This window comes from Plectropomus leopardus, chromosome 2 (genome assembly GCF_008729295.1).
Source record: "Plectropomus leopardus isolate mb chromosome 2, YSFRI_Pleo_2.0, whole genome shotgun sequence".
In the NCBI taxonomy this organism is placed as follows: domain Eukaryota; kingdom Metazoa; phylum Chordata; class Actinopteri; order Perciformes; family Serranidae; genus Plectropomus; species Plectropomus leopardus.
The window spans coordinates 15,020,165-15,040,925 of record NC_056464.1 but is presented as its reverse complement, the minus strand read 5'-3'; the positions used below and the strand labels follow the sequence as shown (position 1 = coordinate 15,040,925).

Genomic DNA, 20,761 nt, shown 5'->3' with positions numbered 1-20,761 from the left:
TCTAGTGTGTGTATTCTGACGATCATAACATTAACATTAACAATTGTTTAAATCTTTCATTATGTCTGTGGTCTCCTATGTTTAAAAAATTGAGATTTGAAAATCTTCGTCTGTTCCAGCCTTTATGAAGAAATAAATGTAAAGTGCATGGCACAGACAAGTGCAGACATAAAGTGCATTCAAATACATGCAAACACTGCCAAATATTTTATAAGAACCACAACTTATTAGTCACTTTATCATGATTAAAAACACAAGTTAGACTAATTGTTATTGCTCTTGCAACAGGTGTTCATGTGTCATCAGTGATGCATCATGGAGTCATCTCACTTTAACCAATCTTTCGCACCACACAGTCCTACGTCACAAGTAGCTGAACTGAGCCAACAGCAGCACGTCACGCACGCTGTCAGTCAGTCCCTGAGTGAGAAATGCCTCTGAATCGAAAAACTCTAATTGAGAGAGATGTCATCAGGGGCCTGGACAGGAAGCCACTGTGTTTGTTCCCATTGCCATTACACCCCCTGTGTTTCCCCTGACTGAGGGGTCGCTTGGGTTAAAGGGAGGATGTGTGTCGGGTCACTGTGGTCAAACAGGTGCAAATACAGAGGAAATTGGAACTATTGAGTTTTAACTTCTGACAAGGACCTACTGTAGTTTGATCTGTGCAATATAGATACTATCAGTCAAAGATAGTTGTCTGTAAGGTCAGACTAACGAAGACAAAACAAGACTTATGTTTGAATGACCCCCTACTTTTGTTCTCTGTATGCAGTGAGAAGCAACTTTAAGACATTTTTCATTCATCTTTACTTGAAAAGTTTACATGAATTATATTATTAAATTTGTTATCAGCCAGACTGACAGTATTTGGATATGGGTAATGTTTGAGCATCCCAGTGGTGTCAGTGCTGTTTGCAGGTGATAATTGGAATTGGCCATGTCTCTTGGACCTTTTGTCCCCAGGGACCGTTCATTTCACCACAGGAAACACGAGGACGAAAGGGGTCAGTGATGGGCGGAGCAATCAGGGAATGATAATGGAACGTGTTGGGAGGGCTACATATATTGAGGAGGAAGATGAGGTTGCCGAGAAACTGTTTTACACTTGTGAAACTGTGAGCAACTGACCAACTAAAGGGCGCACAGCGTGAGCTTCTGTTGGACGTCAAGGGACACCTCTAGTGATTAAGTTGTGAGACTAAGGTAAGGACATTTATTTACTCTTCTACATAGTTTCACTGTGCATTGTTAACATTAGAATAGGAGTAAAATTGAGTGGGGGGATGGATACAAGGGATACATCCTGCTCAATATTTAAAACGTGCATTTTTCTCCTCGAATAAAACCATGGAAAGGAACAGAAGACTTTTATTTTGACAAAATTGAAATATACATCATAAACTGATGCAGAAAATGCAAAAGTTGATGCATAAAAATTCACCAGAATGAATGAAATTAAGTGTTTGATGCTCAAAATGTTCTTTTGGAGGACATCCCAAAAACAAACCCTGTTTCATATGTGTTCTCTGCAATATTGAAATAAAATCTACATCCGTCTAATCGAGTGTCCATCTGTGCCTATAGGCAGAAATATCATGAGTGTATCTCGGCTGGTTTTGCTGCTCGGGCTGCTTCTATGTGTTGGGGCGCAGCTGTCCCACGCTCAGCACTGGTCCCATGGTTGGTACCCCGGAGGCAAGAGGGAGCTGGACTCTTTCGGGGCGTCAGAGGTCAGGATCAGTGCAAGTGTGCATAGTCACCCACTGACCATTTCCTGTTGAGAATAATGATGATATTGTTGAACTCTTTACCCCTTTCTCATAATCCTAAACTCTCTGTCTCTCAGATTTCAGAGGAGATAAAGCTGTGTGAGGCAGGAGAATGCAGCTACCTGAGACCCCAGAGGAGGAGTGTACTGAGAAACATTATTGTAAGTGAAGTAATGGTGCCCTACCAAGTGCTGCATGAATGCAGGTTTTACAAACCCTGAAACAAACTAAAGACACTTGAGCTACCTGATATCCCACTGTAATCAAATGGGTTTATTAACCAGTTATGGTAATTGATAATAAGCTGAGCAATAGATAATGTCCTATTTAGCAAATAAAAATTATTCAATGCAATGTAATTTATTTGATTAACACATGTGGTGCTAATTTGAACTATCATTATGCAATGTTATCAGTATGTACATTTAAAATGAGGAAACCTAATCAGATCATCTGCTCCACAGGGAATCTCGCTCTTTTTTGTCTTTACAAATGTGTCCTCACACAAACACATTCATAGACATTCTGCTTACATAATGTCTCACACAGGACATAACAAATTGTGCCTGTACATTAAGCATATGATTCTGTCTGACCCTCATGCTACACTGTGTCACTCTTCACAGTTGGATGCTTTAGCTAGGGAGCTCCAGAAGAGAAAATGACAGCTTTCAACCCTACCCTGCTTTTCTACCAAAAGATCCTATTCTTCAGTGCCCTTGTCTCCACGTGAACCAACTTTATGTTCATCCTCTGATCTCTTCCATTTGTGTTAAAATTTGTTTTATTTGTCAGTAAAGTTGTTTTCCAGCATTACATGAATTTGTCCTGTGGAAAACAAATGTTGAAATTGTAATTTCCCATAATAAAGTATTTATTTTGATATTAACTTTTCTTTTCATTTTTGTGTGTGCAAAAGTGTATGGCATAAATTGTGAATAATACATGTACAGTAAAAAGTAGGAACCTTAGATGTTGTAGAAACTAAAAATATTATGATGGCTGGGTTTCATTTAGCTGTTTCAGTTTCAGTGTTCTTGTGTTGTGCATAAGTAGAAGGCTCATTGACAAGAAATACTCAGAGAAACCACACCAGTTATTGAAAAAGGGATATACATTATTTTAAAATCATTGTTTTAGTTTTAAAGGTTCAGTGTTTAGAATTTAGTGGTGAAGTAGGAGAACTGAAACTTTTCCAGTGTGCCGAGTGTTGGAGAAGTTAAATGGCCAACAGCAAAATGCAAATGATTTGCTGCGTTCAAATTTGGTCTTGTTTATCATGGTCACAAGAGGAGCCCATGTGAATGCCCCACTCTTGTGGTATTCACATCCTTGTAGGCTACAATAACATGATTCTAGTTTCAGGGGATTAGAAACTGGTATTAAAAAAAAACAAACACGTCTCTCCCTCCCTGCCAATAAATTCACTGAATTCATACAAACCGGACCTTTACATGTTCATTAATTACCTTATTTTTAAAATCATTTTCAGTTTGGTATTTCATGGGGCTACAGAAGGCAAGGCAGCTATATTTGTATGGCACATTTTATACAACAGGGCAATTCAAAGTGCTTTACGGAGCAAAAAAGTCTAAAAACATAATAAAAGAGATAGATTTACAATAAAAGAGTAACGAGATAGGATATAAAAGGTAAAATCCATTACTAAATGGTTTTAAAATTAAAATAAAAACTCCATTAAAAATAGCAAAAGTGCAGACATTTTAAAGATTATTTTAAATGATTTGAAATCTAAGTTTAAAAAAACATGAACTGAACATGAAATCGTAAAATGCATAGATGAGCGTAGTGTTTGAATCGTCTCATTAAGGCGAATCATCTCAAAATATTTCTTTTTTCCAAACATGATTTTATCCCTTCAAAGTAAAACGCCATAAACACTACGACCTCACTGCGCATGCACCGAATAGCTAGGGGAAAACATGGACGACAGAAGTGTCTGTATTCCGCAGCTTGCGGAGTCAGACGCTCAAAATAACACTTCCAGTACCCCTAACGCGGCTTCTGTCACAGATGCTGACAAAGTAATAAACACTAAAACAGATAGCACCCCGGTTGAAGGTGAGTTTTGTCTAGAGCGTGAACATTCAGCCGTAAGGTGTGCTACCTGTCGAGCCGACGTTAGCTTCTTAGCTAACTGGTTAGCCAGCTCAACAGTCGAGTGAGCTAGCTCCTTAGCTAAATACGCTAATGTCAACTGTCTAACGGTCGCTGTAACGTTAGGAGTTGCTCAGTATTTTATATCGGTCGTTTGGTACACGGCTCTTAAAAGATTAAGCCCATAAAAACACCTTTAATCCAGCCTGGCCGTGTCCTGGGTCCGAAGTGGTTGGTCAGTTGCTAACTTGCGAGCTAACGTCTGCAAATTCAGCCCCCTACTCAGACAGACTTTTTGGGTTAAATTCGTCAACAAACAAGTGGAGGGTTAACTGATCGGATAGCTAGCATGAATTTAGTAGCGCAGGACACCAAGTGACTTTATATAATTTAGTGAATCGGACAACCTCTCTGAAAACTGATGGTAATTAAATGTAACTGAATCAGAGCAATGAGGCAAACACATGTGCTAGTTGCACAGTGAAGTCTATAATATAGCTTGCTGTGCACAAAGATATACTGTTCTACTTATACTTGTTCAGCTTAAATGAACCAAGACCTCAGTAACTGATTTGACATTCAGTCTGATGATATACATGACCATCTGTCCCTCACTGGCATGATAAATGCTCTATACAATAGGGGGAAAAACAGTTGTTCAAACATTGTACACATATTTTGAGAAACAGTATCTGCAGTCTCTGTTCTCTTGATTACTGCTACTGTGATTATCATTTGGTAAGTACAGTATTTGAAATGTATCCGCAGACATGGATATTTTGGGCGGTGTCAAAATGTATTGTTTACTCAGGCAGTTCTTCTTTTGGATGTAGATATTATTTTACAGGGCACAAAGTGCAATCTGTACTTAAGTGGGCTTATACAATTACTGCATTACATTGGAGACTAAAATTTTGCCAGCAAGTAGTATTGGGACCCAAAACTTGAAAATAAGATACTCTTTTATTAGTCCCACAGTGGGGAAATGAGCAATATAGCACTTAGTTTAATTTTTTAAAACCTCAGTTTCTTTAATTCCGGGTCATTTTAATCATTGATCAGCATTGTAATTGTTATTTGGTCATTTGTTTAACAACATATATGGTGACAGTCAGGCTTGTAAATTTACAGTTTTACCCACCTGACACTGGCTGGTAAATTACAAAGTATAACAGCTGCTGGAAAGATTACCATTGTGTTGTTTGTTTTTTGATTGTTTTGTTTGTTTGCTTTTTAACTTTTGGCTGAGTTCAGCAAATCTAGCCACTTACAATACCTATATATATATATATATATATATATATATATATATATATACCTATATACCTATATATAGGTATAGGTTTTATCTTTGGAGATAAGACACTGTCACTAACATTTTTTTAATATGATAATGTCATTTACTTAAACTGGTACACTTTTGTCAACTGAGTATTTAAGTAATCAAGTTATTGTTTCTGCTCTAGTTACAAATTTTCAGTCACCACCAGTCGTGAAAGTGTATTTATCAGTCATGTCTTATGATTAGCTCAATACGCATACCAAGTCATGACCATACAATAGAACAGTTAGTGGCAGCAAGGCTGTAAACAAATTGATTTTCACACTACATAAAGGTCTCAGTTCCTAATTATTGATGTCATTTTAATATAATCTTTAACAACTGAAACTCACAAACAGTTCTTAACAGTTTTGGAAAAATAGCCACACTCATAAGCAAATCTTTGCCCAAACAGTTGAGATATTATGAGTAATACTAATCCATAGTTTTTTTTGCAAAATTATCTAGATAGCTGCATTCAGAGGCTGTATGAATCGAGAAGTGCAGTGAAATGTGAATATGCATCGGACACTAAACAAACTGAATGTAGTCAAGCATAAAACCACGATTTTCTCGCATGGTAGCAACATATGCTGCAAGTATTCAGGTGAAAAGCTCTATCACACTGTAAGAGGTCAAGTGTCTAGTGGGAATTATTCAACTAGCAATTTTTATGGCAATTCAATAATAGAAGATACACCTAGTCCTGTCCCAAAGAATCCATATTGCAAATTAGAGTATTATACGATGGATAATGGCTTACTTTAAATACAGTCTAAGGGGGCGGGTGCATCTTGAATAAGTGTGGAATTAAGTGAAATTTATAAAATGGACATTTTCCATTGCACAGGGAGTTTTTATTACAGTCTGTATTTCAGGAAAAAAAAAATTCTGAATATTGTCTTGATCTGTGCAGAATTCCTGACCTACAGATACAAAATAATTTTGAATGTTGGATTAGACCTTTCTCACATTCAAAAAATGAAAATTGTACCAATTAGCATTTAATTTGTAGCTTCTGATTTAACAAAAACAACTAATTTGGCTCTATATCTTTCAAAATCAGTCCATGTAGAGACAGAATTTTTGAAAGTGTATCTCTTGCACAAAGCTTTAGTTACATATCATATAAGTTTACATTAAAGAGTAGACAACAGTGAAAGTAAAATTTGAAATTTTAACATTTGTTTGCGCTGAAAATGTTATGAATTCATGTAATGACTTTATTACTCATTATTTATTCATCATGCTCTAATTGTGTTCCTCTTTATTCTGTCTGGCTGAGCTGTAACAGTGTCAACATATTGTGCCGCGCAGGAGACAAGAGTGAAGAGGAGCTACTGAAGGGTCTCCTCGCTGACAACTACTGTCATGTGTGTGAGGCTGTGCTGCTCTTTGAATCTCAGCGGCTGTCCCACTATGAGGTGTGTGCTGCTCTCCAAGCAGTCGTGCTTCTTTGTTACAGTTTTTAATGACCTCACAAGGTCAGATTTTTTGTAATAATGTCTCCCGTATTCCCCGACTGCAGGGAAAGAGACATGCTCAGAAACTCAAGGTGTACCTACAGGCCAAGAGAGCTGAGAAGATGAACAAAGAGTCAGGACCGAAGGTTAGCACTCATTTAGAGATTCCACTTCTTTCAATAGAATATGATCACATAAGAGATAGGTGCACTGTCTAAGGGTTTGTCTGTGATGTCTTCAGTGTTTTCCTTGACTCATTGTTGCCAAATATGCCTGTTTTTTTGCGGCAGACCATGCCTACTGATAAGGACCGTTTCTGTGAGCTGTGTAACATGGTGTTTAGTTCCCACGTCGTGGCAAAATCGCACTATGAGGGCAAAGTCCATGCAAAAAATCTTCGCAAACAAGGTGTCCTGTCTACAGGCAAGTATGGCTCGTGTTATGTAAAAGTATTAACATGATTTGAATATTGCTATATACAGATGAACAGTTTCGTTGACAGTATGATTCAGCTGTCTGCTCGAGTTTTGTTTAAGTCCACATGTGAAACACAAATTTCCTTGTGGATTTCTCACTGCAGTTACAGAGAGGTATACAGAGGTGCGTACTTTGCCAAGTGTGACACAGAATCCTCATGATGGTGACCAGAAATCAGCCCCAGCCCCAGAGGGTGATAAGGAGCATCTTCTGGATTTAACAGCCACAACAATCACCCCCAGCACAGAGGTTGACCTGAAGGACCCCAACAAGTACTGTGCCCTGTGTGCTGCGTCCTTCAACAATCCCCAGATGGCTCTGCAGCATTACAATGGACGCAAACACCAGAGGAATCAGGCCCGACAGGAGCTGCTCAGAGAGCTTGGAGACAATGTCCAACAAGGTAACACAGGTATGATATTGAGTGTATTTTAAGAGGAAATATTGCTGTGACGGAAAATACTTTTAAGGCGCATTTGGGTTTTTTTAGACACCCTAAATGTCAGTGTCTATCAATATAACTGAGATGCAAGGAGACAAACTCAGTAGAAGGTGGCAACAGCATGACAGTTCAATACAAGAAATATTTAGAAAACATTAAAAACAACGCTGATATTGGAAACAGCAAATCCCCTCAGCCATGAAGATTTTATCCAGTCAGAGGTAGCAGGTAGGTGTCAGCTTGATAACCTTCCGACAATAAACTGGTGATGACGCGAGGCTGTTAGTCTAGCTTCAGTTAGGTAAAATAAGAACAGATTTTCAATTAGTCAGTTAGTCAGACTTCAAAGACTTCGACATTTTTTGATGTAAGTTATTAACTCACTACAAGCTGACTATAATCGGAAGAAACTGAAGGAATCTGTACATTTTAAGTTCTTATAAGCTGATATATGACAAACGATGCTGAATTTTCCTCCTCACCCACTCTCTATTGTCTGCAGCAAACTCCCTGATGTGTCAGATGTGTAGTGTGCGATTTAACTCCGTGGAGATGTACCAGGCCCACGTTAAAGGAAACAAACACCAGATTAGGTAAGCTCAAGACAAACACACCAAATCCGCTGTCGTTGTGCCATGATTTTTACTGCTCTCGAAATGTAATCTGCTGTAGTGCCCATGTCATTGTAGAACTTAAAGTTCCACTAAGTGATTTTTTGATACTAAACTACTAAACACTGAATCAGTATTATCACCTAACCTCTGCATGTCTTTGTAGCTCTCAGCTGCTTTTAACTCATGTTTTGGTTCTGTTATTCATTATTGTGTGGGTGAGTCCTATGGCTGTCACAGATAATCAAAGGAGGCAGGTAGTTTGCACAAAAATGAGTATTGTAAGATTCGTGTTATAATGAGTGTTTGCATCTTTTAATAATGGTTGATGTCAAACAGGAATGATTGTATATATATTAAGAAGAATGTTTTAAGGAGAAAAATACAAATATGACAAGGAGCAATGGGGCATAGGGCGGGAGGGGAATTACTGGTATATTTCAAGTGTTAAATCTACAGTCTCCATCTTGGTCTCCAGGATGCAACATCTTGGAGACTTGGAGACCTCTGCTTTTTTCATACATACGGTCCCATTGCATATTCACATTGCTGTGTGTCTGCTGGATAGGGCTGCAACTAACAGATTTCCTTCATTGATGATTTATCTGCTCATTGTTTTCACGATTAGCGATCTATCATTTTGTCTATACAATATAAAAAAAAGGTGATATATGCTAACAGCAATTTCCTAGACCCACACGTCTTCAAATTGCCTTTTTTGTCTAACCAACAGTCATAATCTTTTTGATTGTTATCATAAACAACAAAGAAAAGCAGCAAACTCTCATCTAAAAGAAATTGTGACCAACAAATATTCGTCTTATGAAGGGCTGCAATTATTTTTTATTATGAAAGTACTTGCCAGTAATTATTATTTATTTATTTATTTATTTTCCGATCATCTTGTCAAGTAATCTTTGCAGTTTTTCTGCTAGATGTTTAAGTAGGGAATGCTTTGAAATGTCAGAAGTAGGCATCTGAGAAGATGATGGTGTTACAAAACAATGTCTCTGTACAATCCTTTTTCAGCTTTGTGTGCTTAAAAAAAAACCCAAAACAAACTTTTAACACTCAGGCTTTAGTGTGACATCAACATTTTAATTACATGTTCTTGACCAGGGAGAAGAAAGTTGTGGACTTGTGTAAATCCCAGCCAAAAGACTACAGCACATTTGCAGATGAACTGGCAGATTACATTCAGGTTCAGAAAGCTCGAGGAATCACCCCTAAGGCCGCTCAAGTCCTCTCTCCAGGTGACACACAAAAGGAGGAGGATGAAGTTGAAAAAAAAGAGGAAGCATCAAACAAGGGCGATATCAAAGAAGGGAACAAACCTATGCCCAGCCTTCCTCCCACCTCTAACCCCCCTCATCACTCCCACCCTGGTAGTTACTACCCGGTTGAAGGGTGGTGTCCTTCATATCAGGGCCCTCCCTGGCCACCCCATTACAGCTACCCTCCTCCAGTCCTCCCAGGCTCTGGCTCTCCACTGTTCACTGATTGGCCCACGAAGAAAGGGAGGCACCGAAAGCAGTCAAGCTCCTCTTCATGTACTACTTCATCTTACTCCTCCTCATATTCCTCCTCTTATAGCAGCAGTGACAGTGACAGTGAATACAGGCGCAAAGAAAAGAGGAAGATTAAAAGATCCAGAAGGGAGAGAGAAAGGAGGGCGAGAGATAAAGATCCGGACAAGGAGGAGAAAAGGAGGAAGCGACGGAGGAGGGAGAGAGATAATGACTCGGGAGAGAGGAGAAGAGAGGGATCTGGAGACTCAGAGGAAGGGAGGAGGAGAAAAAAGCGAAAAAGTAACGACAAGCAGAGAAGACGAGAAAAGAAATCCAGGGTGGAGGACTTTGAGGGAGAAGGAGGGGAAAGGGTGCCGGACAATTTAATGCCAGAAAACATGATGGACAATATAAAAGAGACTGAAGTGCATGTTGAGGCTGAAATGAATGTCGAGCAGGGCGTGGGTGAGAAGGACGAGCCAGCAAAACCTAAATACAAGAAAGAGAAGAAGAAAACGAAAGAGAAAGTAGACACTAGGACAGAGGAGGAGAAGCTGTGGGACGACTCCATACTGGGCTGTTAAACTTAAAAGGCCTAGTTTAACTGTGTCTGTTGAACTGCTGACATTTAGGCAAAAATGTTATTACGGCCCAAAAGTGTTACTCTCCATAGGTGTGCTAGCTGGCTAGCCATGTTAAGTCAATTTGTGTGTTCTAAGGAATGAATCATTTACTCCTATTTCAGTGTGTTTGGAGGAGTTTCTCACACATATTAACTAAAACTAAAATAGCTTTATTTTTCACTATGATACTAGTATCTTTGAATTCATTTGCACAATGTTATCAGTTGTTGGCTGTAATATTTAAGAATCTCTCTTTTTCTGCCTGTCGTTCGAAATGATCAAGAAGTCCTCTTGACCTTTTACAAGATGTCAGTGTGTTTAAGCATCTGCATTTCTGGCAATGATTTGATAGACTGTGATCCCTTTAGCAGTCTGTGGTTGGCGCTGTTGCGCTTCATTCAGAGCATCAGTAAAGCAAATAAAAGCCCATAGATGTCAGAAGCTCAGTCATTTCATTTCTTTTGAGGACTGTGTGCTTACACTCAGAGGCACATGGGCTGAAAGAAGGCTATCGGAGATGAAATGATAAAAAATATAACAAGCTTTATGGCTGTTTCACATTTAAGATTTTTTTTTTTCTAAATCCCCCTTGAAATTGCAGGAATGTTGCCTTTGTTTTGTGCATTTTCAGCATTTTGATGTGTTGTGAGTGCATTTGCACAACCAAACAGTTCATAAAATGTTTGGGGTCACACAGGTGCAACAGTTTAAATGAGGACAGCTCCTTACAAACTTAAATATTCATGTTCAGATGCAATCTGTGACTAAGTAAAGAAAGGCAGTTAATGGCACTAAGGGTCCACTCAAACCAAAAAAAGTTGCTCTAAATAGATCTTTTGCACAGCGTGTCTATTCATACTAAACATTAGAAAACCCACAGTCATAAATTCTGAAAAAGGTGTGAAATTTCTCAATCCCACTTTCTGGCCCTGAGAAAGACATGGTATAAGTAAGATCCATGAAATGTAATGAGTTGTTACATCAGTCTTCCATAGATAACTTTCCACACAATGTGATATGACAAATTTTTATTCTGTAGCTGTTGGCGTAACCTAGCTGACACGTTACGTTTCCTATATAGGATGATTATAATACAATCATTTGGAGTAAAGTATACTACATATTTCTGTCCACATACTTATATGTTTTGGATGGTCATGGGAATTTTATCATATTCGTAAAAAGTCACGGGAAAGATATTTTTGCTTGAAAATGTGTGGTAACCTCTGAAAGTGTGTTGTCTTTACATAACTGTTTTCTTTGAATATCGTCAGGTTTGTCAACCACAGTGCCAAACTTTATCTGTAAACACTATGCAAATATCTGTCAGACAGATTTATGAGTTATGACAGTGAGCTAGTTTGGCTTACTTAAAAACTAGCTTTGTGGAAGAAAGTTTTAGGTTTGCAGGCACTATGTGCTCTGAGAACAGACTCAAGTGGTGGTCTGTTCTTGACGCATGCACCATAAAAACCTGCCAAAACAAACAGGCTCCCAGAGTATTTTTTGTTTGGTTTGGTTTTTTAAATCCCTTTTTACATTAACTTAACTTTTTGAGAGTGTTTTTAACTTTGAAGTTTGGCATTTGTGTTGTAAATTGCTGTTTTTAGATATTTGCATTAGGATCCTGAGAGCAGAGTGGTACGCAGTACTTAGAACAGCAGATCATTTGACAGGATTCAAACCGAGTGTTGTTAATCATGAACATGAAAATCGTGTGAGGCAGCTTGTTTGTGTGTTTTTAGGTTAAAAAAAATAGGAAATAATTAGATGTCAGCTTAGATACTGTTGTGTCAATAGATACCAGTGTCAAAAGCAAAGGAAAAATGTAAAGTAATGGTTCATATAGTCGGTTACAAAAGTCCTGTGAGACAAAAATTCTGAAATGAGGTGTCGACTTTGTTTAAAGCACTGCCAATGAACAAAACAAAATCAAGCAATAAATATTCTCTAAAAATACCAAACATTTAACAAAATTGGCTGATGGGAGCTGCAGAGAAAACAAATGAAGGCTTCTTTTGACTTAAAGCGTTGGAGCAGAGACACCAACAAAGTCTTTACAGCCTAGCGATGTGTAAAGAGTCGCTCTGAAGCCCCCTGAGATCTCCTGTTTTCAAAGAATCCTGTGGTCTCGTTCCCTGCCTCGCTCGAGTCTTCGACCCCCGTAGAGCTATACGGTGCCCACATCCTCTCACTTAAAGACCCCCCGTCAGACCGTTCCACCCTCTAACCTTTCAGCCAAAAAAAAAAAAAAAAAATCCAGAGATAAGAAATACAATACAGACAACACTCGGGTGATTTAGGCGCTCATCAGTCTTTTGGGGATCTTAAGACATGTGAACAGTCACTCCTGCTTTAAGAATGGCTGCCCCAAAATACTTATAAATGGGCCATATTATTTTATTTGAAGTAAAAAAAACAACCTTAAATACTGCTTTTAGGTAAGAATCAAACTGCAAATAAATCTGAAGTGTTTCCTTGTAGCATAACTCTTAAATGGCAAACTTACAGAGAGATCCTGTTGCTATGGTATGATTCATGTCGCTGAAAGTACTTTAGTGTGTCTTTTCGGTCTTAGTGTGAATGTCCACACAAAAATATTCATTGTGAAATATAATACTAAACCGATTATTTAACTGATTTAGTTGATTCTTAGAAAATTCATAGGAAACAGTTTTGATAATTGGTTCATCGTTTTAGCAAAAACGGCATTCATTATTAGTTCCAGTGTTGTAAATGTAAGGACATGAAGCTATCATAAATGCAGTTCCTTTGGAGAAGAAGTCGCTTTAGGCTCTTGGAAAATGGCCATTTTTTGCGACACAAATTAATGAATAATTGGACGGTTTATTAAATGCTGAAAAGAATTGGTGGTTGCTGTCCTGACTCATTCCAGAGTCAGATGTTTCTAAATGTGAACATTCGCAATCTTCTTTTTATATGTTGTTGGGATGAAAATGAACATACATGCATATATCCCCAGTGTAGATTTTGGGAGGGACACTGGAGAAATGTTCTCCTCAATATAAAAAATAAATTGATGCAAAAAAGGCACAAATTGGTGCATGAAAAATAATCAGAATGCAGGAAATCAACTGTCTAATGTTTAAAATTTTATGGTTAGGGAACTGCCAAATCCCCCATTTCACGTGTTCCCCCAATTTAGAAACAAAACCTTGTCGGCCCATTGCCTGTGCATTTTCACTGAGAACAAAACTGAAGACAGTTTGGCACGTTTTGCAGCTAGAGTCTTCAGTTGATTTGTGTAGAAAGGATCTATGTCATTAAGAAATGTGTAGAGTGAACGTCTGCTTTTGATCTTTTGAAGCATTTACATACGAGAAAGAAATGGCTTGGGGACCATTCATTGTTAGCTAGACAGAATTAGAGGGTAGTGTCTAAAAAAATTCAGGTTAAACTGAAAAACATCACACTAAATATCAAAACTCTCAGTTTGTTTAACTAACTGAGAAGTATTTTCAGTCCTCTGAAGTAATTTAGAATGAGTGATTCCACTATTTCACTAAAATCTTCCTGACAAAATTAGCATAAATCGAACTTTTCAAGGAACATAAATGAGAATTTTCAAAATCTATGTAATTGGTTTTGCAAAAATTCTCTGTCGGTTTCTTGTACACAAATTCTGCAGGGTTTTGTTGTAGTTCTTTCTTAGTGCATGTCTTGACAAAATTCATGCCCGGTACTTGTTGTTTTTTTTTTTTTTTTTTTTTAAGTAAGTTGTAAGAAAGAACTGCTGAGAGCCCCAATGCTGCATTTAGAGCTGGAGACACTGCAGCATACAGACTGGCAAGGAAAAATCTGTCCCGGGGGATCAGGGAGGCAAAGTGGCTGTATGCCCAGAAACTAAACAGCCACTTCACAAATGACAAGGACTCACATCGTTCACAGACTACAAGCCCCCCCCCCCCCGTTGGATATACACCCTTGATGATGATGACCCATCTCTACCAGATGATCTCAGTGACTTTTATGCACGTTTTGAGGCTAACAACTCCACTCAGGCACATATGCTCCTACCATCATCCAGTGACCAGCGACTCCAGTTGTCACAGGGGGAATGAAAAGGACTGTGCGGAGCAACTGAAAGATGTCTCTGCAGACATATTTAACAACACGCTCACCTGCCTCAAAAGTGCCACCATCATTCCTGTCCCAAAGAGGCCAAACCCAGCCTGCCTAAATGACTAAATGACCACGCCACGTTCTCCCTCCTGCCGTCTGGGAAGAGGTTCAGGAGCATCTGCTGCAGATCCAGCAGGATGCTGGGCAACTTCTTCCCACAGGCTGTAAGGATTGTCAACAGACTTTGTCCCCTCCTCACTCACACAGGCACGCTCACATCCACCCATCAAAACAGAATCAGCCTGACGGCGGGTCACCTTTCAAGGTGAACCTTCACTGGGCTGAAACAGAACACTTGTGGACTTTTTTTCTTTTTTTTAGTGTGTGCATAGTGTGTCTGAAATGTCTATTTGCTTTCGGATTTGATATTGATTGTTTTTATTGCATTGAGGTTGTTTTTAGTATATTCATGTTGTTTTTAGTATATTTATGTTGTTTTTAGTATATTTATTTCTGCCTTTCTAATTTACACAGAACTCTGATGTACTGCACTGAGCTGATGGGAAACGTTTCGTTTCATTCTGTGTATGCGAATATGCAGTAAAATGACAATAAAATTGAATCTTGAAGAAGCTTTATACACACACCAGTGAATGTTCAATAACGTAATACTACAGAATTGTGGATCAGGGTTTGTGTTACTGATCCTTTGTTTCCACTACCTGAAGTTTAGGCTCCGCACATTGGTATTCCCTTGCCGTGCTCTGCAGTGAGACTCGAGGCTGCAGATGTAGGACTCTGCTGAGCTCTAGGTCATGCACCTGGGCAAAGACCACAGCCCTGCAAACTGTCGCTCTGTGAGTATGCAACTTTTTTATTGCTTGGTATGATAAACTTTGATCTAACATCACCACGTTTTCAGCTGTTTGTTAAGATCACTGTATATGAGCCATGTATGTTTAACTACATCTTTATCTTTTAACAAACCACATTTTGGAGGTTGAAACTCAGTTATTATTCATTGACTATATAATTTAAAGTGAACGGAGCCCAAAATGTCGGAATCTGATGATTTTTATGAAATATATGGAACCCTCTTTGGCGGTTGCCTGTTAAGTTTTGTGCACATTTCAAAATAAGTCATTTTTTTCCAAGTGCGTGTGTGTATTTGTCCCTTGGCTGGTGTATGGCCCTCTCTGATAGGCCCTGTGTGTGTCACACTGGGGTGTTACCTTGACGACACAGGGCCCTGTCAGCTCAGTTCCTCCCATCATCTCTGACAGATAGATAGCAGGAAAAGAAACTCAGAATTGTCCCTCGGCTTCTGCTTAAAATACACAGACGCGTACGCACACTGTTGACCAAACAAAATGATCTTGCTGCCACTGGCGTGGACACTTGTGACAGTATCGCTGTGGACATCAGGTAAGACAACTAAGTTTCTCTGTCGTCTTGTAAGTCTCGGGCATTCTCAGCATTAGTCAAGGGCCTGTAGCGAAGGATGTGTTGATGTCTGTTCGAACTCAAGCCGGTCTGATGTTTAGCTTAATTTTTTTATACATGCATTAAATACAGTCCTTACCACAGTTTGTGCCAAAAGTTAAAATTTGTTTTTGATAGTCAAGCAGATTACATGGAAGGCGTAAACAGACCAGTGTTGCAGCCTTTGATTTATTTGTTAAAACTGTGATGGTGAAACATACATTTAAGTTACTAAAATCATGTATCAGAATTTTTCAGTTACACTGGAATAAGTTATTCATACTGTTACATCAATGTAATGTGTACAATCTGGATAAAAGTGATGACAAATTTGGGGGTTAACAATACACTACTTAACTGTGCTCTGTGGTCGCTCTATATCGGTTTTACATTTACATGTATTCTGGTGTAGCTCGATCAAAGCAATGAAATGAATTGCATTTGTTACAATTAGCACAACGCATAGATTAAAGGTTAAATAAATTCTGTGTATTCTTTTATGTCGCATAATTTGTACATTTCATACATGTTGCGCCAGACAAAATAATTATCCAGAGGACTTAAGTACCAGTGAAGTGAGTCCTTTAAATCTCTGCTTTTCTTTCGAAAGACTAGTGATTGCAACAGGTATGTGCCTTCATACTCAACTCGAAAACACACAAAACAGGTATTTGAACTTACTCTAAAATTAGATGAAATAGCGCTTCCAACAAAGGCATCCCTTTAACATTGCACAAATGCCAAATGCGTCTCCCAAAGTAGCAATTTCAAAATGTCATTTTCACAGAGTTAGAAATATGTACAAGAGGTTTCTTCATAGTTTGACTCTTGCAACACTTTTGGTGATAGTTGTGTTTAAATACTATATTGACAGTTATGTTTGTACTTTCTACTGCCTTTCTTGATTCACAAGTACTTGTGTGTGCTTTTAATTTTCGATTAGACATAATTTTCAATTTGTCACGTGTTGGTGCTGGAGGCTTTTTCTCAAACATTTCTAAACAGTGAACGATGGACAAGTCAGTGTGAGACCTAAAAACACAACTAAATAACCTTTTTGAGGAAATGCACAACTTGTTTGGAGTTTGGATGTTTGGTCTTGACTTTGTCGTACAATATATAACCCTAACCCCTCATACCAGAGGGTTATAGTTGTTCAAATTACTACAATTGTTTGTCTGTTTGAATCTTAAACATCCCTTCGTTTTCACTTCTAGGTTTGAGCCAGATCCTGCAACAAGACCCCATCAATGTTCTTTATCCCAAGATCCTCAGTACAGAGATTATCGAGTGTAACTGCGCTAACATCACCTGTGACTCTGTCTACTGGTTCCGCAGTATTTCCAACCATCTCAAAGTAGAGTTCCTAGGCAGATGCAACAGTGCTGACCGTGTTAGATATGGGGCTAATGTGGACGAAGCACGCTTCAGTCTACACAGGAAGAGTGGTGCGTCCTTCGCGCTACGCATCATCAATGTGACAGAAGAGGACACAGGGATTTATTCTTGTGTCCTCAAGGACAGGAAAAACACGGAAATGTGGAAGCCGGGGATTCTTCTTCGGCCGGGAGGTTTGTATGCTGAAACCTCAAGTGCTTCATTTACAACCGATAAATATCAAGCAGTGGTGAGAGTTTGAGGACATATTTCTTTATTCAGGTGGCAGGTGGTGGAGTAAATGATTTAAGGGGCTATTTATTTATGGCTCATTATGAAATCCAATGTAAATATATTAAAATTTATTGCTAAATGTATTGTATAATAAGGGCTGTGACTTCAAATAATTAAATGTTGCCATGCACGATGTTGAGTTCATCCAGGGATGTTTGTCTCATGACTCCTGTCATCTTGTATTTTCTAAAGTATAACACTCCACTGTCTATTATCCTTTAATTATAATATATAATGTGTTGTGTTTATCCTTTATCTTTGGAGTAATCTTCTTCAAAATCTTGGAGCTTCTTTTAGTTTGTCCCGCTTACCTGGGTGACGCAGTCTAATATAACTAAATAGATTTAGTGGACACTTTAAACAATTTCACTTAACAAAGTGACCATACATGCAATAGACATGCATGCATGTGCGCGAAATATTATAGTGTAGCTGTTACTTTGGATTGTGGCTGTGCACTTCTTTTTGACTTGGTGCCGCCTGTCAACATGAACAATGATTTTTATCAATAAATAGTAAAAAGTTTTCCCAATCATGTGCAAGAGAAAATTACATAGTTGCAAGAGATGTATCTATTTGGATGCTTGTGTTGTCCTCGTCTCCCTGCTTTTTATTTATCACTTTTCCTTGTTTGTTTGGCCTTTATCTGACAGTGATCCCTCCAACATTACCTCCGAAGACAAAACCCAAACCACCAGTCAAGTCAGTCTGTCGCTGCCCGAAGAAGAATTCTAAACAGGGTAAGTAGAAAGACTTTTTCATTAAAAGGAAAACAGCACATGTATGCACGTTTGTAGCAGTGTGTAATTTGACTGATGCGCTGCGGCTGACAAATTTGAATTTATATGAGTCGTATGATTTATCAACATGATTTTCTGTGAATAACTATTTGTGATGTTTGTGGTGGCTATAACTCAAGAGGGAGAGCTGCTGACAAGTATTCGGAAGGCTGATGGTTCAATATTTGGGCAGTCTACTGTATAAGTCAAAGTGTTTGTTTCGGGGTCTGAATTCAATTTTTTTTCACCCTCTATCAATTTTACTAAAGTGTTGGTTTTGGTTGTTTTGTTTGCTACTCAGAAAATGTTGTTTGTCCTTTTAAAATCTATGTGCCAAATAAAGGAATAATATCTAGATTTAACATAATTTAATAAATAATGATGTCACTCAGTGCTATAGCTTATCTTTTTATTGATAGTCATTGGTAAGAATTCACGAAACCACAACTGTCAGTCAAAACAGATAAGGTTTCATGGCCAGTAGCGTTCCATTTATGTAGCAATTACAACTTTCTGTTGTGCCTTTGCTCCATCCACTGAAGTTGCAGATGGCCTTGTAATTTTATGCACCACTTTACACAGTTTACCTAAATTTAGGTAATTTATTTAAAATTTCAGACCCTAAGGCAAGATACCGAACCCTACATTGCTCTCTGTGACAGGCCATTGGTGTGTGAGTGAATGGTTGAATGGTGTTTGTGTTGTATAGCTTTAGAAAAGAGCTTTATAAATACAGTCCATTCAACATTTATACATCTCATCACAATCTGGTACAGATGGAGAATATGTAAATACGATAGAGGACAATGTAATAAATTGTTGCTCTTAAAGATTGAACCATCTCTCCGATTGCCTATATCACCTGGCAACAATGCAACCAATAATAATATTCTTCAATAAAAGCATGTACTGTATATTTTTGCTCCAGATGGCTGCGGCTCTCTGGTTCTGTGGCCGTTGGTTGGCATTATTGCAGCCCTGGCTTTTGCTCTCATCTGCACACTGTATTACTTCAGCCGTGAGTAGCCTTTCAGCAGTATAGCGCATTATTCTCATGAATGATAGTCAAACTTAGCTGTAAAATGCTAAAGTTAAAAAATATTGTGTCTTTTGTTTGTACATATTCTGGCTTATAGGGCTACCCAAAAAATGTCGGCACCAATTTGGGAAGTAAGTAGAATACCACAAATGGTGGAAAGATCCATTTTTTTTTCCTGGGTTAACAAAAAAAAATTTTTTTTTTCAATGTTTGCATTCCTTTTAAAACTTTAATCTCTTTCTTTTGTTTTTCACCATTCAGGAAGAGGTAGATGACTCAAAGTACTGCATGTACAGCATATATCTGACACAAAGTAAGTACTGGGTGTCATTGTATTTATTTATCTATAACACATTAATTGTAAATTTGATGTTTATCATGATCCAAAATGCAACTAAACCATTTTGCAATATTTGTTAAAACCAGAGGTTGTTTATACGGTATGAAAAATAAAAATCTTTCACACACACTAACACTTGCCCCTGTGGTTGCAGTGGCTGAGGTGTTTCTCTTGAGCTGAGGTCCAGTGAAGCATAAAGGACAGGAAGACCCCGAAGATTAACTCTGCTAACTGCTAACTGTTTAACAGCGAGATGTGGGCCAGTCAGAGAGGAGTGTTGTGTTTTCAAGAGCAGCAACCATGTAACGCATTGTAATATAAACTGTTTCTTTTGTTTGTTTGTTTTATTAATCACAAGATAGTTCCAGTCCCCCATCAGTTATAAGCACTGTGCTGTAACTGTTAACCTATAATATTTTTGATTCGTCAATATGCAGATTACGTCAGAATTTATCCAGGTGCTTTTTCAATTCGGCGGGTTTATGATCTTAAGCTTTTATTTCTTTTTATTATGATCAAAATCATTACATCATTTGGCCTTTAAATCATTAAAGGCCAAACCTTACCTTTTTATTTACAAGAAAAAAACAGACTAATAACCAGCTGAACTGAAAAAGAAAATTTAGTCAGTTGCTTTTTGATCTCTTCAATATGTATTGTATTGTTTTTGTCTTTCATTGTATTTCCAAGCTTTCTGTTTAAAACGGCACTGTCAATTTTTTTTTCCTGTTAAATTCTGTTAAATCAATAAAAATGCAAATTTCTGGTAATTTATGGTCGGACTTTCTTATTTTTATGGATCATAAAATAGTATTAGTATCAGTTTTTTTATTATTATTTCACCTCCTCAATTCATACTTCCTGTACACAAAGACAAGTGCCCAAAGGCTGAGTTACCCACAGATTATTGACGCTTGGGGTCTGACACTTTGCTCAAGGATGCTTTTGCAAATGCAGGAAAGATACAGGTGAAACGTAGAGATCAAAAGCTGTGTGTGTGTGTGTCTACAGTGACTTTTGCAAATAACCAAG

The 20,761-nt window shown here is 38.1% G+C and overlaps 3 protein-coding genes across 5 annotated transcripts; all 3 read left to right on the top strand.

The window, feature by feature from the left end:
* Positions 1–1,598: 1,598 nt before the first annotated feature.
* gnrh2 (gonadotropin-releasing hormone 2) lies at positions 1,599–2,437 on the top strand. Its single transcript, XM_042502331.1, has 3 exons — positions 1,599–1,733; positions 1,850–1,933; positions 2,399–2,437. Exons 1-3 carry the CDS (start codon positions 1,599–1,601, stop codon positions 2,435–2,437), a joined length of 258 nt encoding a protein of 85 aa, XP_042358265.1.
* A 1,258-nt stretch (positions 2,438–3,695) lies between these two features.
* On the top strand, positions 3,696–10,356 carry zmat1 (zinc finger matrin-type 1). Its single transcript, XM_042502288.1, has 7 exons — positions 3,696–3,854; positions 6,529–6,635; positions 6,740–6,820; positions 6,965–7,097; positions 7,255–7,563; positions 8,096–8,186; positions 9,324–10,356. Exons 1-7 carry the CDS (start codon positions 3,716–3,718, stop codon positions 10,294–10,296), a joined length of 1,833 nt encoding a protein of 610 aa, XP_042358222.1. The 5' UTR covers positions 3,696–3,715; the 3' UTR covers positions 10,297–10,356.
* Positions 10,357–15,212: 4,856 nt separating this feature from the next.
* Positions 15,213–20,400, top strand: cd8b (cd8 beta). Of its 3 annotated transcripts, XM_042502309.1 has the most exons (8): positions 15,213–15,275; positions 15,760–15,843; positions 17,118–17,471; positions 18,225–18,311; positions 19,279–19,368; positions 19,487–19,520; positions 19,651–19,702; positions 19,884–20,400. In XM_042502309.1, the coding sequence occupies exons 2-7, from the start codon at positions 15,789–15,791 to the stop codon at positions 19,658–19,660; spliced, it is 630 nt and encodes a 209-aa protein (XP_042358243.1). In that variant the 5' UTR covers positions 15,213–15,275; positions 15,760–15,788; the 3' UTR covers positions 19,661–19,702; positions 19,884–20,400. The 3 variants fall into 3 exon arrangements, with proteins under 3 accessions (XP_042358243.1, XP_042358235.1, XP_042358251.1); XM_042502301.1 differs by lacking the exon at positions 15,213–15,275 and having other exon boundaries at positions 15,697–15,843; XM_042502317.1 differs by lacking the exons at positions 15,213–15,275; positions 19,279–19,368; positions 19,487–19,520 and having other exon boundaries at positions 15,697–15,843.
* Positions 20,401–20,761: the final 361 nt, after the last annotated feature.